Genomic DNA, 27,706 nt, shown 5'->3' on the forward strand with positions numbered 1-27,706 from the left:
AATTTGACGTCTTGACCCAACATGTTATTCAATTTCATTGCCTCATGAATAGGTGCTCAAACTCGCTAGTATCGACTTAGCAAAAGAGGAAGACGTACCTACATGCTTTATATATCAATATGTCTGAAATGTTGTATTAAATTTATAATGGCTCTATGTTAGAATGTTATGTCGATGCGTAAAGTGGGTTTTAGCGACTGTTTGGATCGGTAAAGGAAACCAAAACAAATTCGAGGCGTTAATTCGGTACTTTCGGAGTACAAGATCTAAATGAAACATCTAAATGTGATGCTAATTATATATGTTTTAGTAGCGCGGTGATCTAGATGACATTACCAAACAAATCTAAATACTGCACATACACTTTAGTCTTTTTAGATTATAATGATATAGCAAGAAAGGAAATTCAGCAAGTTTCGAACACCAACCATGATGCGTCTATGCGTTACGCTCGAAAGGAACGATCAGCAAACTCGTGGTCCCAACGAGGCAAAACCCACGGTTTGTTCATGAGGATGATGATCTCATCTACCAATACCGACTTCCCTACGTGTCTCTGCTCTTGGTGGTGTTGACACCGCAGGTCCAAGTGTCATCATGGCCTTTCGCCAGTCGGCCGTCGTCTTAAAAGCGTATATTCCGCTATGGTTAACGTTGCGTCAGATTAGGAAAGAAAAAGAGAGAGACACACCAGAGTCCAGACCAAGGAGTTGCAACTTGCATGTCTTATTACACGACGGAGTCAACAATGCTACACCTGTGAAAGGAGAGTTTTACATGGACTTGAGTTTTTGCATAAGTTTTAACCTACATAGACCGGGTCTAGCGAGGGGGGAATAAACAAATAGGGATCGGGCCACTCAACCCGCGACAACGAGATTCCCCGCCGCGAGGCCGAGGTGTTTTCCACCGGAGAATTCACCCGTGTCCTTTCGGCCAAATCCGCGTCGGCATCCATCCATCCGCATCCCCGCGGCGTCCCAGCGGAGCGGCCTCCGGGGTGACGCGACGCCGCCGTGCTCGTGCCGTGGACTCGTGGGAGTGTGGGACCGAACCGAACCCTCTCGCTCTCCTCTCCCCTCCCCTTCCCCTTCCCCGGTTCGCCTCGCCCCTATAAATATTGGCGCCCGGCCTGGCTCGGCCGGTGCCGTTCGATCGCGCACCCGACTCCGCGACCCTCGAAGAAGTTGCATGCCGCTGTCGAAGTCCGCTTCCGTGAGCGCGCGGGCCTGAGGGTTGTCGTCGTCGTGTCGGCTGGCGGACGCATGGAGCACGGGAGCATCATCGCGTCGGCCGTCGGCGTGGGCGTCGGGGTGGGGGTCGGCCTCGGCCTCGTCTCGTCGCGGCTGACCGGGCTGGCGACTGGTGGCGGCGGCGGCGGCGGCGGTGGAGGAGGAGGCGGAGGCGGCGCGACGGCGGCGGAGGTGGAGGCGGAGCTGCGGCGGCTGGTGGTGGATGGGCGCGACATCGGCGTCTCCTTCGGCGATTTCCCGTACTACCTAAGGTCCGTGTGAATCCTCAAAACCAAAAACCCCCATCCAATGTGTGAAGAAAAAATAAACCCAAATTTTTCTTCCGTATATTATAACCGAGTAGCTTACTAGCTTTATCGATTAGTTTATGACTTTTGCTGGTATATTTCGGGCACGATCGGTTGTTTTCTTTACTCATCCCGTGTGGATACGCGTCATCATGTTCGTCAATAGAAATCTGGGCGTGTTTGGTGAAGGGCGGCTAATTGTAATTGAGCATGTGTTCCATTGTTTTCTTGCAGCGAGCAGACGCGGCTGGCGCTCACCAGCACGGCGTTCGTGCACCTCAGCCCGACGATCTTGCCCAGTCACATCCGCGCCCTCTCCACCTCCAGCCGCACCATACTGCTCTGCGGCCCCTCAGGTTCGTCCTATCCGCTTCCTGAACCGTAATGTGGGTTATTCCGATTCGCAAATGTGTAATCTTTTACACGAACGCTGTGCTGTGGTTGCAGAGGTGTACCTGCAGTCGCTCGCGAAGGCTCTCGCAAACCAGTTCAATGCTCGCTTGCTGCTGCTCGATGTCCTCGACTTCTCGCGCAAGGTCAGTTACATACTGTTTGAGAACTTCTAATTATGTTGTCGCCCTGGCCTCCCATGATTCTAAACAGTTTGTTCCGGAATGCCGTCGCAGATCCATCATAAGTACGGCGGCCCAAGCAATCCACAGGTCAGTATACTATTTCTTTCGTTTTGTATCGCACATTCGGTTGATATAGCAAGCAACATGGAAAAGTCATTTTTCAGTTCGATTTATCAGTTGACTGTGCGGACCTGCAAATATTTTGATAGTGTGTTGAGTCCTTATGCATTGTAATCTTTCCACTCTCAGGGTTTTGGTTTATCAATATTTTGATAGGACGAAAATGGGGCACTTTTCTTTACATTATGGACTAGTGTTCTACACCTCCTATCTTTGTACAACAGTGGGGTATTTGAGTAAGAACAGCACTAGTCTACTATGCATTCCCTAGTAGAGTTCCTGAATGTGCGGTTCTTACAGCACATAAGCTTTTGTTACAATTTGTAAAGTGACGTAGATATGAAACCTAGTGGTTTACCTAAGCAATTCTGATCCGTTTTCATAATGCAGGCCCGTGAGAGATCCATAACAGAGGGAGCCTTCAATAAAGTGTCTAGTTTGGTTGGAGCTTTCAATCTGTTTCGCAAGAAGGAAGAACCAACAGGTACCGAAGCATTACGAAAATGAGCTTTCAATCCATTTTCTTGTATGCCGATTTTACACTTGTATTTTCCCTTTGTGCCCTATGCCCTTGCTCCGACTTTTCTGATGTTCTAACTGCATCTTCGTGAACACTAATGTAGGATCATTGAACCGTGAAACCAATTTACTTGATCTCAGGACTAGGTAATATCTCAGTCTGGATATGCAACTGGAGAATGAGAGGGATAAACTGATTTTCTGAGTATCTTATCCTATTACTTTTGCAGTAATTGTTGTAGTCACAACGCACCATCAGTTCGGCTTCAGTTATCCTTGATACCTGTTGCAAAAGACCATGGTTCAGAATCTTCTAGAGATTTTGGTGAGTTAATTCTTTCTTTTATTGTTTATTTATATGACCCAATTGCACATGCATGTTCGTCAGATGTGTATAATTCATATGTTTCCAGTTTCAATTAGTTTCAGAGAATCCAAAATCCTCATTCAGCAGTAAATCAAATGTGCCTGTCAATGTAGGTTCCTCCAACTGAAATTTGCAGTTTCAAAGACTTGCCTAGTTTCTAGCTATTTGTAGATCAACCTCTTTTGCATTTGAAGTGCAATAAATATGAGACTCATAATTTGAAACCACAAGTCACTCATAGTCCCTCTTCTCTGATGCAGATTCAGCTAAACCATACTGGGGTTTGAGTGAGAAGGTTCTCATACAATCCCTTTACAAGGTAATTCTGCTATTCAGCTGCATAGTCAACATTTATGTTGCCTGTTTGTTACAAAGCTGATATTGGTTGATTTTTGCAGATTATTGTTTCTGCTTCTGAAATAAGTCCAATCATTCTTTACATAAGGGATGTTGAAGACCTGCTTGGATGTTCTGAAAAGGCATACTGTATGTTCCAGAAAATGTTGAAAAAACTATCTGGAAGGGTCATCGTGATTGGTTCACAATTCCTTGAGTCTGATCAGGATAGAGACGACATTGAGGAGTCTGTGTGTGCTCTTTTCCCTTGCATTCTGGAGACTAAGCCTCCCAAAGAGAAGAACCTTCTTCAGAAATGGAAGATCCAGATGGAAGAAGATTCGAACAATGACAAAAATCGAATGGTTCAAAACTACATCGCCGAGGTGCTCTCGAAAAAGAGTCTTGAGTGTGAAGATTTGGGCTCAATCAATGCAGATGATGATTTTAAAATCATTGTGAATTACCTAGAAGAAATTATAGCCCCAGCAGTCTCTTACCATCTGATGAATAACAAGGACCCTAAATACAGAAACGGGAACCTTGTCATATCTTCGGAGAGGTAACCTAATTTATTGTGACGGTCCATTGTTGCTATATAGCCTATATTCCCAGCTTTTGCTGAAATTATACTTTCACAGCTTATCCCATGGATTACGCATCTTCCAAGAGAGCAACAACCTTGGGAAAGATACATTAGAAGCAAAGGATGAGACAGAGATGGTACTCCATTTTTTTTCAACTAACAATAAGTGATTTTAAATTAATTTACCTAGTATAATTACATATTGTTTTAACTTTTGCCATCTTAACTTACAGGTAGTTCCAGACAGTGAGTACGAAAAGAAGATCAGACAAACAGTTATACCGGCAAATGAAATAGGAGTGACATTTGATGACATTGGGGCACTGGCTGATATCAAAGAATGGCTTCGCGAGCTTGTCATGCTTCCTCTTCAACGGCCTGACTTCTTCAAAGGTGGTCTATTGAAGCCATGCAAGGGCATTCTACTATTTGGGCCACCTGGTACTGGGAAAACAATGCTTGCCAAGGCCCTAGCAAATGCTGCGGGTGCTAGCTTCTTGAACATCTCTATGTCTAGTATGACATCAAAATGGTACGGAGAATCTGAGAAGTGCATCCAAGCCTTGTTCAGCCTTGCCGCTAAAATTGCACCAGCAATCATTTTCGTCGATGAGGTTGACAGCATGCTAGGGCTGCGTGATAACCCAAACGAAAATGAGGCATCGCGCAGAATCAAGAATGAGTTCATGGCTCACTGGGATGGACTCTTGTCTAAATCCAATGAAAGGATCTTAGTCCTTGCTGCAACAAACCGGCCCTTTGACCTTGATGATGCTGTGATAAGGAGATTTGAGCACAGGTGCGTTCCATATATGTTTATTTAAACTTTTATTTATCTGATTCAGCTTCTCTAGATAAGTTCTTGATGAGTCACTTGTGGTAAACAGAATCATGGTCGGCCTCCCAACGTTGGAGAGTAGAGAGCTGATTTTGAAGACATTGTTGTCGAAAGAGACGGTTGAAAACATTGATTTTAAGGAGCTTGCCAAAATGACTGAAGGATACACAAGCAGTGACCTGAAGGTCTGTACACTGTTTTGGACTTTTGATATTAGAAAGAGGATTTATTCAGTCGTCAGACTGAAACTTTGTACCTTTTTTCCTTCAGAATCTTTGCGTGACGGCAGCTTATCGTCCTGTCAGAGAGCTACTTCAGAAAGAAAAGAACGAGGTAAGACCAAGAGGAACAAATCTCTCTATATAAAATTTGATGAGCCATAACTTTTCTAACTACACATAAGTGGGTGTGGATCAACCTGAATACTGCCCACTGACATGTGGGTCCTACATGCTTCTGGGCTCACATGTTAGTGAGCAGTACTGCAGGGGATCTGGTTCCCATATAAGTATAGTTAGCATTTCCATCTTTATGTAATGTTTACCCAATGAGACCTGCAAACTCCAGCACTGGTTGCTTGAAAGCGACCTTCACTAATCATATCATCGTCTCACATTGGTTGATGGTCATTTTTTCTTCCAGGACAAGAAGGAAACTGCACCAGAAACGAATCAAGAACCAAAACAAAAAACCGAAATTCAAGAAATTGGGGCAACAAGTTCGGATAGTAAGAAAGACAAGGACAAGCTTGACAACAAGGACAGTAAGAAAGACAAGCCTGATGACAAGAAAGATAAGTCAGACAAAGGCGATGCTGGAGAGACTGCCCTCAGACCGCTAAACATGCAGGACTTGAGGAACGCAAAGGATGAGGTAAATCACTGATGACTCGATTCTCATCCCACACACACAATGTATTTCTCTTAGCTAACCTTTTCACCATAAGACGGCAAGAGCATGCTGCTAAGCTATATTGTGCATTGAACACTATGCAGGTTGCTGCTAGCTTCGCTAGTGAAGGTGCCGTCATGAGTAGGATCAAGGAATGGAATGAGCTCTACGGCAAAGGCGGTTCGAGGAAGCCTGAGCAACTGACATACTTTTTGTAGTGAAGGATCGTTTATTTGTATATACATACTTGTAGTAATGTGTTTGGAGTTGGTTGGCAATTGCCCGCCGGATGACTGGATGTGCCTGCGCGTGGAGCTGAAGCAGAGAGGAACAGAGGAGGAAAACAAATTCAATTAGGAGTAGTCGTCCCTCATTAATTTGCTGAATAATGTTGAACCTTGATCCAGGAATATAATTGCTTGATTAGAGCTGGAATTGTTGGAGTTCCCTAATAGTAGTATCAGACTATCTGCTATATTTTCGTACGTGTGTAAACGAGTACTCGGGTTACAGTAGCTTCTCTCTTTTGTCGGAAAAGCATAAGCATTACAATTTACAAGCAACTGGGAGGCACGAGGACGCCGGAGGCCGTGCCGTCGGCGTGCTGGCAAGTCGCCTCGGTTGGCTTGCCGCCGTCGAACGTGAGCTTGATGTCCTGCAGGCCGAGTCCGCTGCAGGGTTTGCTCGCGCTGCAGTCGAACTTGACGGCCACCTGCGACGCCGACGACCCCTGGATGTCGGTGTACGTCACCCCGCTGATCTGCACGTCGGAGCTCTGCAAGAGAAGAAGGGGAGAAAAAGAAAAGGACACTCTCGTTAGACGGCACATGCGCGCGCCGCCTGATCGATCGGCGGCGGCGGCGAGCGCGCGTAGCGTACCTGATGGGGGCAGCCATGGCCGCCGTCGTTGGGGCAGTAGTTCTGGTCGATGATGATGGGGTTGCTCACGTCGCGCATGAGCGCGTGCTCGAAGACGACGCCGCGCACGTACGCGCTGGAGCGCGCCGCCCGCCCCCACGTCTTGATCCGCAGCCCGTTCTCCGTGCCGACGAACGTCGCGCCGCTCACCGTCACGTTCTCCACGCCCCTCTCCTCGCTCTCCTTCCCCAGGCTCCCGATGCTGCAACAGCACGGCCAATTTTACCCATGACGTACACTTGGTTAAGTGCAAGCGTTACACGTTCGGTGCACGACAGTGTACACTCACCTTATGCCGTGGCCGGGGCCGCAGCTGACATGCTCGACGCGAAGGTTGGAGGTGCCGGGGCCGACGGAGATGCAGTCGTCGCCGGTCTGGATGCTGGCGCCGGTGATGGTGACCGCCGACGACGACTGCACGTGGATGCCGTCCGTGTTGGGGCTGCTCTCCGGCGCCACGATCCTGGAGTCCTGCACGGTCACGCCCTCGCACCCGTCGATCACGACGTGGTACAGCTCGCTGTTCACCGACTTGACCCCGCTGATCATCACGTCCCTCGAGTTGAGCACCTTCATCGACTGCCCATGCCAACGCACGGCGTCGAGATGAACACGTTGGTTAATCGTAATGGTTTAAGTTTCCGTGCAATTAAGCTCATCTTTTTGGTATAGTAGAATCACTCAGTACGTACGGTTGCCCCGTCCGGGCAGCCGTCGTGGCCGGCCGCCTTGCACGCCCAAAGCGACTCGCCGCTGCCGTCGAGGGTGCCGCCGGACACGGTCAGGCCGTCGACGTGGTCGAACACAATCCACTCCCCCTCCCCACCCGAGCTGCCACCGCCGGTGTAACCGGACGGTGCGACCAGCGTGCCATCGATCTGGACCGTCATCCTGCCGGAACACGGGCCAGCAAAGGCCGCGTGGCTGACCAAGAACTGGCCATTTGGCACGAGCACCGTCGCCGGCTCCGTCGACCGGCATGCGACGGACCAGGCGGCCGCCAATGCCTCGGACGCATCCGTCCGGCCGTCAGGTCTCGCCCCGAAACTCCCAACGTTATACACCGCTGCTGCTGACAGACGCATGCAGCATAAGAGCATCAAGACAACGCAAGAGACGATGCACGGAGCCATGTGTACTGGAACACCACTTTATCACTAATCAGTTATCGGATCGGTGCTTGATAGCTACTTACATTTCCCACGTCGCAGCCTGCACCGATCACGCCATTTATAGAGCTCGATCGCGGTGCGTGTCAACTGCACGTAACGGCCTCCCCAGAATCCTGGCGAGATTGCAGCAACGAAGTCTAAAGCCGCAGCAGCAGCAGCACCCACTAGCACCCATCGTGAACGTGACACCATGTTACTGATGTTAGTGAGGAGTGACTCGGCTGACGAGCATTCTGCACCTGAGCGGTGCTGCGAAGTCGGCAAGTGTTTGGGTCAGGAGATTGCTTGGGTTCGTCCATACAAGCCCGAAACCTCGGCTTGACTTGGCGGCTGCAAGTCACATGCGTGCGTTGAGATAGCGATTTGGGGCTTTGGGCATGTCGTGACTGGTGAGCATCGTCGCGTGCAGGGGACAGGACGCAAGAAACAGGGTGGAATGTAGCGAAGCTTTTGATTCCCAGCTTCGTCTGGAGACTGGAGTACTCTCTGAACGTATGCGCTGATCGGGCTGATGATTGATCAGCATGCGTGTGGCATCAACAATTTAGAAACCCAAGTTGTGTGGTTGTTACACGGAGAAGCAAGGCGCAGCAGCGACTCGTCACCCGTGTGCATTAGTTTTGCAATTTCTACACACCAATAGCCAGATGGGTTAGGATCTAAAAACAGGGGATCGATGTATCCTTTTTGCCACAGCTGTCTTCTATTTTTTTTTTCTAATCTCTGCACCATCACATTTTGGTATGTTGACTGTGTCTGACCCCAGACGACCAATTCTCAGAGGCTGCTCGCCGCTCTCTCCAGACAATCCAGCCTGTCAGCAACGTGGTAACGAGCTTGTCATGGGCTAGTGCTGGGCCGCAGCCCAATCATGGACTTGACCATTTTTGCAAACTATTCCTGAACTGAACCGTTGCAAAAAAAACTTATTTTAAAAATAGACCATCAGCTTAGCTCTAGCTCCGATAGATCCTCAAATTCCTTCCGTCCTAAAATAAACCATTTTTTCACTTTTTACCTATAATTTTTTACTCTTCGTCTTATTTAAATTTTTTTGCGGTTGATATTTTTGTTTTTATTAGATGATAAATCATTAATAGTACTTTACGTGTGACTAATTTTTTTCTAATTTTATAAATTTTTTTAAATAAGACGGATGGTCAAATGTTTAACACGAAAACCGGAGAATTGGTTCTTTTTAGAACAGAGGGAGTAGGTAAACACCAACAGACCTGACATCGAGAATCGTGCCACCATGGCACACGAGCAAGGGTGAAAACGGTCGGAAAACTATGTTTCCTATTTTCATTTCATTTTTTTTTCAGAAACAAAAACAGAGCAATAGAGACGGAAACGCAAACTATAACAGCGTTGTCGGAATTCCGAAAATGGTACCACCAGAACGGAAATGCATCGATATCGGTCGATAAGTGAAAATCCATATCGAAAATAACAATATATAGCATTACATAATATAGATAACTACACGATAAATTAATAGTAAAATTTGTCAACGTCATACTCACATCATCAGATCAATTAATACCATACTAAATATAGACAATCAATAAAAGAGCGACGATAAAACAAATAGAGAATAAATTTGGTAATTAATATAAAAGATGTTCATCCACAATCACAAATCACATCGATACAGATCCAGTTCACAAATTTGAGGGTACGAAGAGTCGATGACCTCTATAACGGCATGGTCACTAGGAATAGCACCGGCGCGACGCTGTAGGGCGCGGGCGCGGCGATGCTGACTAGCGAGCGGTGGCGGCGCGGTCACGCAGAGCAGCGCAAGAGCAGAGAGCATGAGCAAAGCAGCGAGCGGCAGCCGGAGGCGCGACGGTAGTGCGGTGTGGTGCCCGTTAGTGGCGGCGGTGGCGTCTCCGTGAATGTGCTGTACCTGAACTAATGATCTACTGTTGCGTGGCTGTGCTGTACAGGGTTAGGAGCTAATGGGCTAATGGGCCGATAGGAGTTTTTGGGCTTGCTGAAATTTCCTGTGAACTTGGCTAGCTGGGTTCTCGGAATTTTCTGGAAATTTCGGCTCAATACAGAATTCCAACAAAACGGTTGAAAAAAGTGCATTACCGTTTCTGGATAACTTTATCGTTACTGTTTCTGTTTCCGAATATTATCGTTACCGGCTAAAACGATCAGAAAAAACAAAAACGGCAGTCGGTACGATTAGGATTTTTCGTACCGTTTTTAACCCTAACGAGCACCACTAAAATGCCTACATGGCAAGGGGTCAGCGCCATTAGGGTTGACATTGATGTAGGCTTGCACTTTCCCTATCCCCTACCCTGCGAGCAGAACAGGAGCGTTGGTAGTTTCTCTCTCATCTTCTTCCCAAATCCACCCAAAAATCGCATAAATTGAAGACATTTGAAGAGAGATTCCTGTGCTATTTCTTCTCCAGCGTATCATCCCCTGAACTCCTAGTCCAATTTTGATAATAGTTTTGGCTGCGATTCAATTCCTGAAATAGTTTTGGGGTCAAATTGAGATTTTTTTGGTGAAAAATGGTTGGTTAAGAAAAAAAACGGTTGCTTGATCCACATTCTGTTGCCCATCTTTGTCTTTTAAAATGAATAAGTGAAACGATATATTTGCAAATAAAAAATAATATGAATAATTTTTTATCTATATGTTCTTATTGCTCTAAAAGTGAAAGCTAAAAATTAAACTACAATGTAAAAATCCAAAATCAACTTCAAATTTAATATTGAAAATTTAAAATTTGACATATAAGCATAGACATAAACAAAAGGAGGATGTCTCTATCCCCGGTTCTATAGGTCCCCACAGCCCATCTGACACTGTATGAGGCCGTTGTAGTGTACGACTGTACGGCGTGGGCTTCATTTCTCCATTTATGAGCTTTCTTGGGAGGCCTGCAGATAACAGGGAGAAGAGACCAGCCACAGCCCACAGTAACAAGGGATTTCCTCTTGGTCAAAATTTAAGGGCTGTTCATGTAGTCCAATTCCAATGGGGTGGATAAATTCATCAGATGCGATGATGCAGGAGACTGAGGTCGTCGTGATGTGTTGAAAACTCCGAGCCTGTCACTCCCTTCTCTCCTGCTTATATTTAATATAAAACAAATTTTAATCCTTTTAATCTTAAATTTAGAATTAATTTTAAGTATTTTCAAGTTAATTTATTTTTAATCTTATCGTTACATATAAAAAAATTTTATTTATAAATTACTTTTAAATATCTCTTTTTTTTTCCCTAACCATCCGCTGTCCAGTCTACCGGAACCATGTTCAGTTGCTGACCTCAGTGCACACAGACACCAGTACAGCACGCGTCTGATTTGGACTGCACGAATCATAAACCGAAATTTTTTTGTCCATCGTATGGACTTGCCTACGTCAGCTAAGAACACCAAAGTCCAAAGTGCATAAGAGAACAATCGTTGGAGTTGCTTAGGTCTTGTTTAGTTCCCAAATAGATACAGTATTCTGCATTTCTGCAGATCCAACGGATACAGTAGTCAACAGGGTACTTAGGCCTTGTTTAGTTTTTAAAAAGTTTCTCCAAAAACATAACAACGGATACAGTAGTCAACATAGAAGAAAAAAAAAACTAATTGTACAGTTATGGAAGAAATCTTGAGACAAATTTTTTGAGCCTAATTACTCCAGATTAGTCATAAGTGCTACAGTAACCAACATATGCTAATAACGGCTTAATTATGCTCAAAAAATTCGTCTCGCGGTTTCCAGCCAAGCTGTGAAATTCGTTTTTTCATTCATATCCAAAAACTCCTTCCGACGTCCGATCAAACGTTCGATGTGACCTTTCCTCCAAAAATTTGCGAAGAAGTTCTTCCTCCGGCTCAAGAGGCAGCAGAAGTACGGCTAGAAATCTAGTCCCCATCTTCTCGTTTATACTTATCATATATATTACAAAATAAATTTTAAAATTTAATTTTCAAGTTAATTTCATGATTTTTTTATAATATTTTGTTTTTCAACATTTATTTTTAAATTAATAAGAATACATGTATAAAAAGTTTATCTGTAAATTCATTCTTAATCGTTAATAAATTGTTTCAATTATGCATATTTTAACCGAAAAGATGATTCCATTAGGGGTGATTGTCAAACAACATATTTGTAAAAAGAAATAATAATTTATAAATAGAATTTTATGTACATATAGCGATCTAAAAGTCAATACTTAAAAATAAACTTCGGTAAAAAACTCAAAATCAAATGTTAAAATTTAAATTATGGCATATAGATCAGGGCTCACAGTATCGTCACTTGCCATTCTCTCTGCCTTCGTCTGAACAGGTTCAGTCATGAAGTACAGGACCGTTGAATGATTTTCCACCCTCGTCTCTTCAGTGTTGCTTATAAGTTTAATTTTTAATTTTTAATTTGAAGTTGAGTTTAGAATGTTTTTATTATAGTTTATTTTACAATCTTGGCTACTACTCCCTCCATCCCAAAATAAACCAATCTTTCGCCCTTTACCTATAATCTTTGACTCTTCGTCTTATTCAAATTTTTTTTGCGATTGATATTTTTGTTTTTATTAAATGATAAATCATGAATAGTACTTTACGTGTGACTAATTTTTTTCTAATTTCCTAAAATTTTTTCAAATAAGACGGATGGTCAAACGCTACGCACAAAAACCGAATAATTGGTTTTTTGGGACAGAGGGAATAGATATTTGAGAACACATATATAAAAATTTTATTAATAAATTATTTTTTATTTGCAAATATGCCCAATTCTATTATTCCAGCTGGATTAGACTACAATAATTTGGATAGTTTTGTTAGCAGAGGACATGTAATGCACAAAGGCACAACTGTAATCGACAGAGTTAAGCTGGAGTTATTTTGTTTTCCACTATCAAATTAGGGCCAAGGTACTTTTACCAGGAAGAACGTTTGCTGCTGCTGTCCAGCGACGTTGCTTTGTTTATTTTCTGTGTTATGTGAACTTTTTGCTGGTACAAAAATTTCCATTTGGACACACTGCGTAGAGCCATAGGCAAACTCCCTTCATTCGGCCTCCTTGTTTGACTTTACGGTGAAAAAAACCAAACAATATATGTACAAACAAAAATATGTATATATTCTTAGCGATATAAAAACAAATGTCGAAAAATAAGGGTCCCATCTTTTTGTTTTTCTTTTAACCTTAAATTTGAAGTTGATTTTTGTTTTTTTAATTGTAGTTTGGTTTTTAGTCTCTGCTCTTAGATCGCTAAAAATATGTATATAAATTTGTTATTCACAAATTATTTTTTGTTTATAAATATATTGTTTGTTTTTTCATGAAAAAACAAAACGATCAGCATGTGAACTTAAAATAGACTTAAAATTAACTCTAAATTTAAGGTTAAAAATTTAAATTTTTACTTATCAGTAGAATCGAAAAAGATGACCCCTTCGTATTTTTCCATTCACGTTCTAAACAGGACTGGCATTGAGCGAGGACTGGTATCGCCATTGAAGAACCTTTTGACGTGCTGTGGATGAGGAGCTTTTGAACAGTCAGTATTTCTCTAAGGGTGTTTAGATGGTAAAATTTTTTGGGAATAAGTCATATTAAACGTTTGATCGAATGTCGGAAGGAGTTTTTAAACACGAATGAAAAAATGAATTTTACAGCTTGGCTTGAAACCGCGAGAAGAATTTTTTGAGCATAATTAAGCCGTCATTAGCACATGGTTACTGCAGCACTTATGGCTAATCATGGACTAATTAGACTTAAAAAATTCGTCTCGAGATTTCTCACATAACTGTGCAATTAGTTTTTCGTTTCATCTATGTTTAATGCTCTATTTAAATTTCCAAAAATTCAATGCGATGTTTTTTGGAAAAATTTTGGAAACTAAACCAGACGTGAACTTCGTCCTTGGATCTATTTATTGCTCTGCTTGTTCTTGCAGTTCCAGGGAAATGATCCATCAGAATTCAGACGTACTACTACGTACGTGCCGTTGGCGCTGCTGTTCTTGCAGTGCCCGACTTTAAGAACTGAAATTTATGAAAATCTGTTCAAACTTTTGTGGTAGCCTGCCATATTTTTCTTGCCAACGCAGCCTCTGAATCTCACAGACAGACGAGCAACACTTGTGTTCGAGATCTGCAGGAAAAAAAGGGTTAGGCGCTTTAAGCTTTTTATGCTCCGATCGATGATGAGACTAGTTAATCAAGCACATGCACTCCATTGGATCCATTTCGGATTGTATTACTATTTCCTGTAAGCACTCTACACTGAGGGGGTGTTTAGATGGCTAAATTCTCTAAACTCGTGTCACATCGGATGTTTGGACGCTAAACATAGACTAATAAAAAAACTAATTTCATAAATGAGTGTTAATCCGCGAGACGAATTTTTTAAACCTAATTAATCTATAATTATAGTAGGTTTACTGTAGCATCACATAGGCTAATCATGGATTAATTAAGGCTCAGTAGATTCGTCTCGCGAATTAGTCCAAGATTATGGATGAGTTTTATTAATAGTCTATGTTTAGGGTCCCTTTGAATCATAGGAATGAAAACACGGAGGAATAGGAAAAACATACGATTCTGATAGGAATGCAAGTGTAAAACAGAGAATTGCAAAACACAGGAAAAACGTAGACATGGTTGTTTGATTGGACCATAAGAAAAACATAGGAATTTGAGAGGGGCTTAGAGTTATGGGAAGGAGAAACATGAGGTCCTATTTTTCTCCAAAATCTCCATAGGATTGCCAATCCATAGAAATTTTAAAGGAAAGAGTAGGATGCAATCCTTTGATTTAAAGACTCTCATAGAAATTTTTTTCATAGGATTAAATTCCTGTAAACTTTTTATGTTTTTCCTATAAATCATAGGAGGCATTACTATTTATAATAAACGTTCAAATATTAAATAAGATAAATTAATAAAAATAAGTCTCTTCTCCCGAACACCACCTGAATGGCACATAGGGTTCTCTCCTGACCTACCTACCTGGCACACGGTGCCAAGATCTACTACTACGTACTGTAGTAGTTGCTCTGAAAGTCATCATCCATGATCCATCACGTCACATCTTTCGTGAGAAAACGGCAAATGTAGCACGTCATTAACGGAATGGTAGAGGTTAAACAAACTTGGCAAACGCATTTTCAGAGAACAGTAATGTAGTACTCCAAATCTCCAATACTACTACTACTAGTAGGAGTACATAACAGTAGTACTGATAGTCATAGTACTATACAGCATACAGAATCTATTCTAGTCGCATATGACAAGTGCAGGCCGTTCTCAAGACTGGCCCGGTCAAGCCGAATAATGGTGGTTTTTGACCCCAGACTACTGTAGTTCGGTTGGACCAAGCGAGGAGCGAAGGGAAAACGAAGACCACTGTCCACCGGTGTAAAAAAAGCCTGTGAAAATAGTGAAAAGCTCGCACCATCGAGTTGGATTCATCGAGTGCTGCCTCTGCAGCAAGCCTGCAACGGCGCGGCTGCACTGCACTGCACTTGAACGGCGACGCTGTTTGCTCTGCTCACAGTCGTCATTTCCCACCTCGCAGTCGGCTGCAGCAGCCTCACTCCTCTGCTGCCCACTCCACTAGAAAGCCACCCTCTTTGAAAGCAAAGCTAGTGGACTGGATGGGTTTATGCAGACTTGTTGTGAAGCTTCTCTGAGGCCATGAGAATTTTTGCTTGGACCAGGAATGAACCATTCCTGTTTATTTCCCCAGGCTTGGCCGTTCACCGAACAGTCCCAGGGGCTGGCCGGCTGGGCACCATGATTGTCGGTTTGTATATACCCCTGGAGACGGTAATCTGCGGTTTTTCATTTGTGGAGGAGAGTAGTTGACACTAGTCATGAGTGTCGATCATGAGGCGATGAGTTATAAGCATCATCTGTTTTCTGAAAGAGAACAATGCGTCTCGTGCGTTGGAGTTTCCGAAACGTTGACAGAAGAGCGTCCGTGACTGATTGGACACGTGCACGAAGATAGTACACACATATTATTCACTTTGTTTAATTTGCTGGTAATAAGTTGTTAGTGCTTAGCACTGCTACTAGTTTATATTGACACTAGGCACAAGGTGATTTAACAACGCGAAAAATGGTACGCGGTAGCCATCCTTCTGGATATCGGGTTGGTATGCAAGAGACAAAAAGTAAAATATCCGGAATTGTTGACAAAAAACCTACCCACCGATACTACCACCTCGCAGATTTCAGGGCAGAGAGCGAGCGCGCCGGCGACACGGCACCACGTAGCGACAGGCACCGGGTTCGAAACGACCCCCCGGCCCCTGGCCCCTGGCCCCCTGACCTACCACGCACCCTGCACGGACGCGCCGTGTGCCCGTGCCCTTGCCAAGCGCCGCCCATGAGCATGAGGCGCACGCGAGCAATCCCCGTCCCCCGGCAACGCAATGGCCGCGCCACGCGACTAGGCGAGGCAGCGCCGCGCCGCACGGGGCCGAGCCACCTGTCAACGATGCGGAGACGACGCTGGCTACCGAAGAGGAGGAGGTGCCAGATGGGCTACAGGATCGTGAAGACAAGCAACCAGAAGCAATGGGCCGTGGCCGAAGGAATCAAACGCGCAACTTGCGATTCGTTAGGCCAGAATGGACCGTGTAACCCAGCTGAGCTGACGCGTGTGGCGTGTGTGTTGGCTATATGTAACAGAACTAGCTGGTATTAGAGAGTATGAACTATGAACACGACGGCGGCGGCGGCTCCATCCTATCGGATTGGAGAGTTCCTTGTATCGTATTCGTGAATTCCATCAATACAATCCACCCTCTATTTGCTGCATCTAACATCTTGGTATCAGAGCCTTCTTCTCCCTACAATCTCTTGGTTTGGCTGTGAAATTCCGTGGTTGAGGATTGGAATCTGTCTCTGACGGAATTCCGCGAAAAGGCGACTTGCCTCAACCTGGTTAGCCAAATTCAGAGCAGGGAGACGAACCCTTGATCCTGGAGAAGCCACGTTACATCACCAAGGCGGCCGCGAAGATCATGGCGCAGGATGATCGGCTGGATGCGTTGGTGCGGCTGATCGTGCGGATTTCCAAGACCTCAATCTTTCCATGGAGGCACGTCTTCCCGCAGTCGAGAAGTAAGTGGAACAACTCGGAGTGGCCTTGTCGGCTCTAAGCCAGAAGGTTGAACAACTTCAAGCTGCACCGAAGACGCCGATCACTGGCTTTGAGAGGGAGGAATCGCCTTACAGTGGTGGCTCACATACGAGAGGTAATGTTCCACCGATGACATGCCCTCAGTTCAATGGTGATAACCCTCAGATGTGGAGAGCAAATTGCGAACAGTATTTTGATGTGTATGGGGTTCATCCATTCAACTGGGTTAAGGTTGCTACTCTGAATTTCATTGGCAATGCTGCTTTCTAGCTGCAGTCGATTCGCAACCAGATGATAGGAATTTCTTGGTATGATCTATGTGAGAGAGTTTGTGCCGGATTTACCAAGGATCGTCATCGAGCACTGATTCGCCAATGGATTCGTGTGGAGCAGACTGGAACAGTGGCAGATTATGTAGAGAAATTCGAAAACATTATGCACCAGATGCTGGCATATGACAGTTTGTTGGATCCAGAATACTTTGTGACTATGTTTATTGAAGGGTTGCGAGCAGATATCCGTACGGTGGTGATGGTACAACAACCTTCTGATCTGGACAAAGCTTGTGCTATTGCTCTTATTCAAGAGGAAGCTATGTAAGGAACCAAGTATGCTACAACCAGAAAAACTGAAGGTGGTCATTATGTTAGGAATACCAATAGGCATCAAGGTTCATCTGGCTATTCCTCTGTCCCTTCCAGAACCGTAGTTCATACTGAAGATAAAAAGAATGTTGAGGCTAGTACAACAAAGGACGATAGGTTGTCAGCTTTAAGGGCTTACAAACAGTCCAAGGGACTATGCTTTACTTGTGGAGAAAAAATGGGGAAAGGATCATAAGTGCTCTACATCTATTCAGTTGCATGTGGTGGAGGAATTATTGGAAGCTATAAAGGATAAAACTACCAATCCAGATCAAGAAGAAGAGGAACCAGAACTGGAAGGTGATATGCTAATGGCCATTTCTAATCAAGCGTTGAGTGGAACAGAATCTACCAAATCGATTCGATTGAGTGGATGGATACAAGGTACAGAGGTGCTGATGTTAGTAGATTCTGGTAGCACCCATTCTTTCATTGATTCCAACATTGCATCTGTTTTGTCAGGAATCTGTGAGCTGAAACAGCCTCTTAAAATTCAAATTGCTGATGGTGGACAACTCTGCTGTACCAGAATAATTCCTAATTGCAACTGGTTGGCACAAGGTTGCAATTTCCAAACTAACTTCAGGATGATTCCTTTGGAAAGTTATGATATAATTCTAGGAATGGACTGGCTAGAACAATTCAGCCCCATGCAGGTTGATTGGGAGCACAAATGGCTGGAATTTTAGCATAACCAACAGTTGGTTAGACTGCAAGGGCTCACTAATAACACCACTCAGTGCACTGACATATCTTGTGACAAATTGGCTGGCATTATAAAAACTGGTGCAGTGATGTACATGGTTCAACTGCAGAGTGTGGAAGCCAAGACTCAAGATCCAGTACCTGACATTATTCAACCCCTTTTATTGGAATTTCAGGACATCTTCCAGGAACCTAAAGGTTTACCACCCAAGAGAAATAGTGATCATAGCATACCATTAGTGGATGGAAGCAAACTAGTTAACTTGAGACCTTATAGATACAAACCAGCACTCAAAGATGAGATAGAGAAACAAGTATATGAAATGTTAGCTTCTGGAGTGATCAGACCTAGCCAAAGTGCTTTCTCTTCTCCTGCCCTGCTTGTCAAGAAAAAAGGATGGTACATGGCGACTTTGCATTGACCACAGAAGACTGAATGAAAATACAGTCAAGAGTAAGTACCCTGTCCCTGTCATAGAAGAATTGTTGGATGAGTTACATGGTTCTAAATGGTTCACCAAGCTTGACCTTCGAGCTGGTTACCATCAGATCAGGATGGTAGAAGGGGAAGAACACAAAACAGTGTTTCAGACTCATAGTGGCCATTATGAGTATAGGGTGATGTCATTTGGATTGACAGGAGCACCAGCTACTTTCTTGGGAGCCATGAATGAAACACTAGCACCTGCTCTCCGAAAATATGCCTTGGTTTTTTTTTGATGATATACTTATCTATAGTCCTGACATTCAAACCAACTTGCAACATGTCAGAACTATATTTGAACTATTGAGACAACATCAATGGAAGGTCAAGCTCAGCAAGTGTTCCTTTGCCCAGCAACAGATAGCTTACTTGGGTCATGTTATCAGTGACAAAGGTGTCTCTACTGATCCCAAGAAGATTGAAGATGTTCTCTCCTGGCCAATTCCCACCAATATCAAAAAACTACGAGGTTTTTTGGGATTAGCTGGGTACTACGGAAAATTTGTTAGGAACTTTGGTACGATCAGCAGACCCTTGACTAAGTTACTTAAGAAAGACATCCAATTCAAGTGGTCAGAGGATACCGAGCAAGCTTTCCAATTACTCAAGCAAGCTTTGGTTTCAGCCCCAGTGCTGGCATTATCGGACTTCTCTAAGGAATTCACTATCGAAACTGATGCAAGTGACCTGGGCATTGGTGCAGTTTTGTCACAGGACAAGCATCCCATTGCCTACATTAGCAAGGCCTTAGGTCCCCGTACTAGAGGGTTATCCACTTATGAGAAGGAGTGCTTAGCAATTTTGATGGCAGTAGATCACTGGCGGTCATATTTACAGCATGGCCAATTTACCATTCTTACTGATCACCATAGCTTAATTCATCTATCAGATCAGAGGTTACACACCCCATGGCAGCAAAAGCATTCACAAAGCTTTTGGGTTTACAGTACAAGATTTGCTACAGGAAAGGCACTTCTAATTCGGCCACCGATGCCTTATCACGCAAAGACCATGATTCTGGCAATTCTATTGGAACCATTCTGGCTATTTCTGAAGTCACACCTTCTTGGTTGGAGACAGTCATCCAAGGATACCAGGAAGACAGCCAGTCTACCCAGTTGCTAGCTGAGTTAACAATTGATTCTACTTGCCATCCTCCTTTTTCACTTCAAAATGGTATTCTCAAGTACAAGGGCGGAATCTAGCTTGGTTAGAATGTACCATTACAGAAGAAAATCATCACTGAAATACATCATAATCCCATTGGAGGTCATTCAGGCTTTCCTGTTACTTATAAGAGGATAAAAAGCATCTTTGCATGCCCTGGTATGAGGCAAATGATCAAGGATACATTGCAATAGTGTAAAGTTTGCTTACAAGCTAAACCAAATAAAGCCAAATATCCTGGTCTTCTTCAACCTCTTCCTGTTCCAGAAGGTGCTTGGCAGGTGATTACCATGGATTTTATTGAAGGACTCCCTAATTCTAATCACTACAACTGCATCATGGTAGTGGTGGACAAGTTTTCAAAATATGGCCATTTCATTCCGCTAGCGCATCCTTTTACTGCTGGCAAGGTGGCTAATGAATTCATGAAAAATGAGTACAAGCTACATGGGCTACCTTCTGTGATTATCTCTGATCGTGACAAGATATTCACTAGTCTCTTTTGGAAGCATCTGTTTACAAGTACTGGCACCAAACTGCATATGAGTTCGTCTTACCATCCTCAATCTGATGGTCAGACCGAACGTGTTAACCAGTGTCTTCAAATTTACCTCCGCTGTTTCATTCAGACTGCTCCAGCTAAATGGTCAGCATGGTTATATTTGGCAGAATTATGGTATAACAGCTCTTTCCATTCTTCTCTGGAACATTCACCTTTTGAAGTTCTCTATGGTCACTCTCCCAATCACTTTGGTATTAGTCCTGAGTCTTGGCTGGCAGAGCGCAAATTTATGCAAGGTTTAATTCAGCAACATCTCAACCGGGCCAAGCAACAGATGAAAGCTTATGCGGATAAGAATCGTAGTTTTAGAGAATTCGCTGTTGGCGATTGGGTCTATCTGAAATTACAGCCATACATTCAGTCCTCTGTGGCTAAGCATGCCAATCACAAGTTATCGTTCAAATATTTTGGGCCGTTTCAGATTTTGAGCAAGGTGGGAACAGTGGCTTATCGTCTGGATTTACCTGCATCCAGTGCCATCCATCCTGTGGTCCATGTATCTCAACTCCGTTCCTCGCATGGCTTCACACCAGATCTTTCGCACCAACTTCCAGTTCCCACGAGTCACTTGCAGATTCCTTTGCATATACTGGACAAACGTCTCATCAAGAAAGGTAACAATCCTACCATGCAAGTTCTTGTTCAGTGGACAGGATGCCTGGCTGAAGACGCCACTTGGGAGGACATGATCGAGCTGCAATCCCGTTTTCCTTGTGCATTGGCTTGGGGACAAGCCCAATCTCAAGGAGAAGGGATTGTCAACGATGCGGAGACGACACTGTCTACCGAAGAGGAGGAGGTGCGGGATGGGCTACAGGATCGCCAAGACAAGCAACCAGAAGCAATGGGCCGTGGCCGAAGGAATCAAACGCGCAACTCGCGATTCGTTGGGCCAGAATGGGCCGTGTGACCCAGCTGAGCTGGCGCGTGTGGCGTGTGTGTGCTGGCTATATGTAACAGAACCAACTGGCATTAGAGGGTATGAACTATGAACACGACGGCGGCAGCGGATCCATCCTGTCGGATTAGAGAGTTCCTTATATAGTGTTCGTGAATTCCATCAATACAATCCACCCTCTATTTGATGCATCTAACACCACCCAAGTGGCCAAAGCGCCCATCGGCCTTGGGGCACCGCAAACACCGCCGAAACAAGGAGAAACTACCCCCAAAACCCAGGATTTTCTTAAATCCCGCGCACGTCCGTCCGCCACCTCCACCGCTGCTGCCTTTTGCCTCTCCCGTTTAAAAGCCACCGCCCGCCCGCCTTGCCTCTGCCTCCCCCCACCACCACCATTCTCTCCACCATTAGACTCCTAGCTGACGAGTGACGAGGCCAGGCCACACAGCCCCGCCCTCGAACAGAGCAAGCCCCTGCACATGAAGGTCCTACGGCTCCTCGCGGCGCGGCGGTTCCGGCGACGCGCGGTGTCCACGATCACGGCGACGGCGCCTGCCACGCCGTGCGGCGGGTACGGGGAGGACGAGGGCCCGTTCTTTGACCTCGACCTGTCGTGCTGCTCGGCCTCGGCCCCCGTGTCTAGCGCCGAGTCGGGGTCTGAGTCGGAGGACTACTCGTCGTGCGCCGGCGAGTTCGACGACTTCGTCATCTCGCTGCAGCGGAGCCGCTCCGCGTCCCCGTCCTACGAGCGGGTGTTCTACGTGCGCGGCGGAGGGTGGTCGGCGGCGGCGGCGTCAGTGGCCCCCGCGCACCTCAAGTTCTGCGCGTCCGAGCCGAGCGACGCCGCCTCGCGGTTCGGCTACGGCAGGCGCGGGAGGCTGCGCACGCTCAGCTTCGGGTCCGCCAAGGCCGCGTTCTACGGCGGCCGCGCCAGCTTCTCCAGGAGCTCAAACAGCTCGCGTTCGGCCAGGCTATTCGCCACGTTCAGCTACGGGTCGCCGGACCAGGAGGAGGCCAGCAAGAGGACACCCTCCCGCGACGTGATCAGGCGGTACCTCAGCAAGATCTCGAGGCACCTGCGCCGGGTAGCCCCCGGCGCCTCCGCCACCGCAGCCGATCTCCGGCTACGAAAGAGCCGCTCGGCGTCCGCAGCGCAGACGGCGGCGGCGTCCCAGTCGCCGCCATCTCGGCGCGACGACTCGCTCCTCGAGCAGCAGGACGGCATCGCGAGCGCCATCGCTCACTGCAAGGAGTCTCTCCACCGTGGTACATGCTCTGCCCCGCACCACGGTCAATTTTTTTCGTCTTGAAGCACCGAAATCCTGACACGCGCGTTCACTTGTATCATGCAGCGTCGGTGTCAGAGTGCGACTTGTCGTTGCCGCGTTCACGGAGTGATCCAGGAAGCTAGCGACCATTCGGCATCGAATTCTCGACGAACCAGAGGCCTCCGAAGCTTCGCGCTGAATTTCGCCGAGGAAGCGAGAGGAGAAAAAAGACGAGGGAACCTTCAAGTACGAATTGTTTGTTAAAAGCCTCAATAGGAGAACACATGGTGGTTCAGCGAGCGAGAGAGAATTCTCTTTTGTTAACCTTTCTTCTTTTGTGTGTGTGTGTGAATGAGTGAGTTGAGTTCGTTCTTTTGTGTAGTTTTGTAGACGCGGGGAAAAGAGCTCCTTTTAGGCTCCTTTAGCCACTCCCCCCCCCCCCCCCCCCCCCCCCCCACGTACAAGCGTGGACATGTCTGTGTTACTGTGTATGCCTTGTTACTCTTCTTTTTCATCTCTTGTTACTCTCAAGTCGCAACACCTGTAATTAGGTACGGTACTCAATCCACGACATTGTTGCTCAGAGCCTCTGACTCGATCGAACTGTCATATTGGTCCGTTTTATCAGAACACAGATGACACGACACATCAAAACGTAGCATTGCAACCATGATGGCGAGACGTACGTGAGTGGCCGGTGCGCGAGAGACGAACGGAGAAGAAGAGCAGCGGGTAGGGAGAGACGAGTACGATGCGGGTGGGTGGGCGCCATTTGGGCAGAGGACAAAGATCTGCGCATGATTCGCCTCTCGGGAGACGCGCCGCGCGAGCCCCATTTCTTTCGGCTTTTGTTTATCCGCAGCACGCCCGCCCGCTGTTGCCGTTCCACGGCAACTCGCAGCAACCTTTCGTCCTTTTTACCCCTCTTCTTTTGCTGCTGCTGTTCCTACCGTTCATCACACCGGTGCTTCTGCTGAGTGCTGACTGCTGCTGCTACCTCCCATCACCTAACCTCAGTACCTTCTCACCTCGGTTTCACCTGTGTGCGAGGCAAGGGTAGGAAAAGGTCACGAGAATGGCCCCAAAGCTTTGACGACGCCCTGAGAGTTCAGTGAGAGAGAAGGCATTATTTTAGTCTTGACCTTTGCCTGGCTTTTACTACGTTGCGTACCTTTAGGGCCCTTTAATCTCGTTCCGGTTCGGAAAGCCGCGGCATAACTAAACGCAAAGATCAGGCAAAAGCTACGTTGATAACGCGAGTTACGCCGTGCATCGTCGTCGTCGTCGTCAGCATTAGCAGCGAATCCGAGGAGGTGGAACCCTAGCTTTGCACCGTGCCCGGCCTAGCGTGCATCTGGTGTGGGAGCCATGGCGCCATGATGCCCATGGGAAAAAAATATTTCTAATCTTATATTCTGCGAAAGGAGACTTCTTTTGTTCTTGATGGCCTTTGTACTGATGACAAAACTGCATCCCTCTCTGCAGAAACTTGCGGGTGCAATGATGAAACGCGATGTGCAGGATTTCGCGGATCTTGACTGCTTGGAGTTGGAGGAGATGCTTCGTTCGCGACCGATAGGGCCTTCATTGTGCATACCAGTAGTCTGCACTCACTAGACTTGGGCAATCGATGTCTTTCCGGTGAGCATAGAGTTGGGCTATCATGGCATACCATGCAACTGAGGTTGCTGGTGATACTCATTAATCAGCTGTACCATTTGTGTTGCAACGGGAAATGGATTGTACTCCCTCCGTCCCACGTTATGGGCTCTATCGTTTCATAGTTATAACTGTTTATAAGTTAAAATTTAAATTTTAGAACTTAATTTTGAATTTGATTTTATGTTTTTTTCATCCTGTTTTGTTTTACACATTTCGCTTTTGAGTCACTATGGGCACGTATATAAAAGTTTTGCCTGTAAATTATTTTTCGTTTGCAAAAACGTGTTTTCACTTGTTCCTCCAAAAGCGAAACTATGGGAGCCAATATGAGATTTTGACTTTCTGTTTGTAATGTTTGATAACTCGTCTTATTTAAAAATTAAGTGTAAATATAAAAGTTTATAAGTAATACTTAAACTATTTTTAATAATAAACTAAATAATAAATAAACTAAATAATATTTTTAAATTTTTTTAAATAAGACGAGTGGTCAAACATTATAAACAGAGAGTAAAAATCTCATATAATATATATGATGGAGGTATTATTAGTTTACTTTGGACCATAACAACACGGTACACATATATCTTTTCCACGGGAAAAACAAGAGTTTTTGAGATTGAGGGATATCGAGCTTAATTATTATGCCACCGCACCACATTTGCTCCCTTGGGATGCATGAATCCCGTTTTGCTCGTTCTCGACAGGAACCGTAAGACACGATGGTTAGAGAGATTTTTGATTAGGAGGAGATCTATCACCTGCTCAGGTTGTTGCAGAACAAGAAGCAGCCTCCTTGGATATGCCTCTTGCTGTTACCTGAACTGTTTGGGTTCTTTTTTAAGATAACGAACGGTTTGGGTTCTACGTTTTCTGTCCAACATGTTTTGAGGGTCTAGAGGTGCATGAACACATGTCACATCGGGCAAGAACATTACTATTCGGCTGCGTGGTTCTAGGCATCAAACGTGCCTCTAAATCGCGGACAAGGATGTGACCGAGATGATAAGGGGATCTAGTATTCCCAATGCCAAGAAATTGCACACAGGTTCTTTGGAGTGGGATTACGTGGCGCCTTACGCTGTATGGCTTGCAAAGGCAGCAACTGTACATGCATATGCACTCCACACAGAAGAACAAAGGGGCAGCATTTCACCTTCGGCCTAGGAAAGGGAACATTTTTTTTTAGTTCTCTTCTTTTTTATGCTTTTGCTTTCCCAAAGTTTCTTCTAATTTTTCCATGGTTGCTTTGGCGGGCTACTCTTTAGAGAGGTACTAAACATGAACGCTTTACAGCGCTCGTTTTTGTCCTTTGCAAGGGGTCAACTACTGGACTCAAACTTCGGTCCTCCGTCCGTGAACGTTATTACCTGGTCAGTCACACGGTCTCACACCTGATATTACCGAGCACAAAAATGTCTTGTATGGACTTTGCCACTTTGGTTGTGTAAGATACCTATTTCTCCGCGAGAGGAAAGATAGAGATAAAATGATGATTTCCGAGCGAACACCAAATTTATTTGTACTTTGCATTTTGTTTAGTACTCGCATGATGAATAATAATTGTCGGTCCAGTGGACCATATGTAATCAGTCTTTTTTAGAACTGAAAGGATGGAGTATAGTTCATTTTTCTTCGTACCAACACGTCTCCTTTCCCATAAGAAAATCGCCTTCCTTTTCCGTTCGTTGTTGCCAATCATTTTCTTATATTTTTTTCTTTGAAATGATTGAAATTTATAACCAAATCCTAAATCTTGTTCAACTAAGTCACTTAGGTCCCTGTAATCCTAAAATACAGAATTTGCACTCTAAACTTTGTTCAGCCGTGCTATTTAAATCTCTGTACTTTTAAGAAAATGTACGATTAACGTCCTAAACTTAGGCCTGTTTAGATCCTTCGAAATGGCAAAAGTTTTATCATTTTGAAGTATTTTTTTGGCAAAATAGATCTAAACAAAAATGACAACTTTGCATTTGGTATTTGACAGTCTAGAGTAGCAAATTTTACCAAAAAGTGCATAGGGACACAGACCACCTACTTTTACCTGCCTCTAAACACCCACTTGTAAAAATACAATGCAAAAACTTTTATCACCAAAACTTTTATCATTTGCTATTTGCCATTGCAAATGCCTCTACACAGGCCTTATTTGGTGTGTACAATTACTCTAGACGGTCACTGACCAGCTCGTGCATGACATGACATGGCGACATGGAGCCACGGTGGCTCCACGTGCTCACATAAAGTAACAATAAGAATATGATCAATAAAAACTTCATGATGGGCTATTGATTAGCAAATATAATGCTCGAAGAAAGATATATTTCTAGGGACTTTTTATCATACTTAAAAATACCTTGAGATACAAATAACAAGTGTAATGGCCCGCGCATATTGCGCAACTAGCATCGTTATAAATTGTAGTTATATATGATATCTTATCTGGATAATAATTAGTTTTCAATTATTAATTTAAATTTAAATTTTTCTAAATTATATATTTTATATGTAACCTCATTTACCAGTATTCTAAATTATACTTGTACATAAACTCTTTTCTACATAATATTTTATTTATAATTCAAATTTTAGATATTTCTAAGTTGTATTTATATATTGTCGTTTTCTATTAATATTTTCCTAATTTTAAACAAAATTTTAGATGTTTTCAAATTGTATTGATAGATGGACTCTTCCCTCGATATCAATTATTTTAAAATTTTTAATCGAGATTTGAATTTTTCTAAATTGTATTTACACATGGACTCATTTTATTTTTCTTTATTTTTAGTTCTTAAGTTGTATTTATAGATGGACTCTTCCCTTAATATCTAAGTATTTTAAAATTTTTAATCGAGATTTGAATTTTTTTAAACTGTATTTATATCTGGACTTTTGTATAGTATGCCGTGCGTAGAGTCTAGGCCTCTAGGGAGAGCCTACGCTTGATTTCCTTCCTTGTACCAAAGGAATTCCATCTTTCTCTTGCCGATCACATCCAAATATCCAATGCAATGTGTCCGATTGATTTCTCTTTTTTTTTCTTTTTTTCCTTCTATTAATCTAAGAATTTCTAGTCTGCGAGAGACGACGTGGAAGTTTCTTTTTCTATTACTTTATATATATAATAGATAGATTTCAGTACAAAATTTGGTACCTCAAGATACCACATTTTTACACTGAAAACATGATACTTTAAGATATTTTTTAAGGAGGTTAAAAAAGCTTATATTTCTAATTTAGATTATCTTCCCAACAATCCACGAGATTATCATACCTTAGCGCACATAGCGAGTCAACAACCATCTGGAGAAGTG

At 44.4% G+C, this 27,706-nt stretch overlaps 3 protein-coding genes across 3 annotated transcripts; 2 read left to right on the forward strand and 1 right to left on the reverse strand.

Annotated features, from left to right (window-relative positions):
• The first annotated feature begins 942 nt into the window (after window positions 1–942).
• On the forward strand, window positions 943–6,207 carry LOC102714962. Its single transcript, XM_040528520.1, has 15 exons — window positions 943–1,504; window positions 1,775–1,896; window positions 1,988–2,076; window positions 2,167–2,202; window positions 2,626–2,719; window positions 2,859–2,901; window positions 2,985–3,079; window positions 3,382–3,440; window positions 3,520–4,019; window positions 4,099–4,180; window positions 4,277–4,842; window positions 4,931–5,066; window positions 5,152–5,214; window positions 5,524–5,754; window positions 5,877–6,207. Exons 1-15 carry the CDS (start codon window positions 1,266–1,268, stop codon window positions 5,988–5,990), a joined length of 2,469 nt encoding a protein of 822 aa, XP_040384454.1. The 5' UTR covers window positions 943–1,265; the 3' UTR covers window positions 5,991–6,207.
• Window positions 6,208–6,282: 75 nt separating this feature from the next.
• LOC102716646 (polygalacturonase-like) lies at window positions 6,283–8,161 on the reverse strand. The gene is given in 5 exon segments (XM_006646057.3): window positions 6,283–6,547; window positions 6,652–6,892; window positions 6,980–7,269; window positions 7,383–7,877; window positions 8,102–8,161. Coding segments are annotated over 5 exon segments (1,308 nt in total). The 3' UTR covers window positions 6,283–6,325.
• A 13,707-nt stretch (window positions 8,162–21,868) lies between these two features.
• LOC102717207 lies at window positions 21,869–23,172 on the forward strand. The gene is made up of 2 exons (XM_006646058.2): window positions 21,869–22,722; window positions 22,809–23,172. Exons 1-2 carry the CDS (start codon window positions 21,936–21,938, stop codon window positions 22,865–22,867), a joined length of 846 nt encoding a protein of 281 aa, XP_006646121.2. The 5' UTR covers window positions 21,869–21,935; the 3' UTR covers window positions 22,868–23,172.
• The last annotated feature ends 4,534 nt before the right edge of the window (window positions 23,173–27,706 follow it).

This window comes from Oryza brachyantha, chromosome 1 (genome assembly GCF_000231095.2).
Source record: "Oryza brachyantha chromosome 1, ObraRS2, whole genome shotgun sequence".
In the NCBI taxonomy this organism is placed as follows: Eukaryota; Viridiplantae; Streptophyta; class Magnoliopsida; order Poales; family Poaceae; genus Oryza; species Oryza brachyantha.

Bases quoted from the DNA above. Each gene is read 5' to 3' on its own strand.
- LOC102714962 (XM_040528520.1), top strand. From the start codon at position 1,266: ATGGAGCACGGGAGCATCATCGCGTCGGCCGTCGGCGTGGGCGTCGGG. The intron at 4,843-4,930 runs GTGCGTTCCATA...TGTGGTAAACAG, and splicing joins ATAAGGAGATTTGAGCACAG to AATCATGGTCGGCCTCCCAA. The intron at 5,755-5,876 runs GTAAATCACTGA...AACACTATGCAG, and splicing joins TGAGGAACGCAAAGGATGAG to GTTGCTGCTAGCTTCGCTAG.
- LOC102717207 (XM_006646058.2), top strand. From the start codon at position 21,936: ATGAAGGTCCTACGGCTCCTCGCGGCGCGGCGGTTCCGGCGACGCGCG. The intron at 22,723-22,808 runs GTACATGCTCTG...TGTATCATGCAG, and splicing joins CAAGGAGTCTCTCCACCGTG to CGTCGGTGTCAGAGTGCGAC.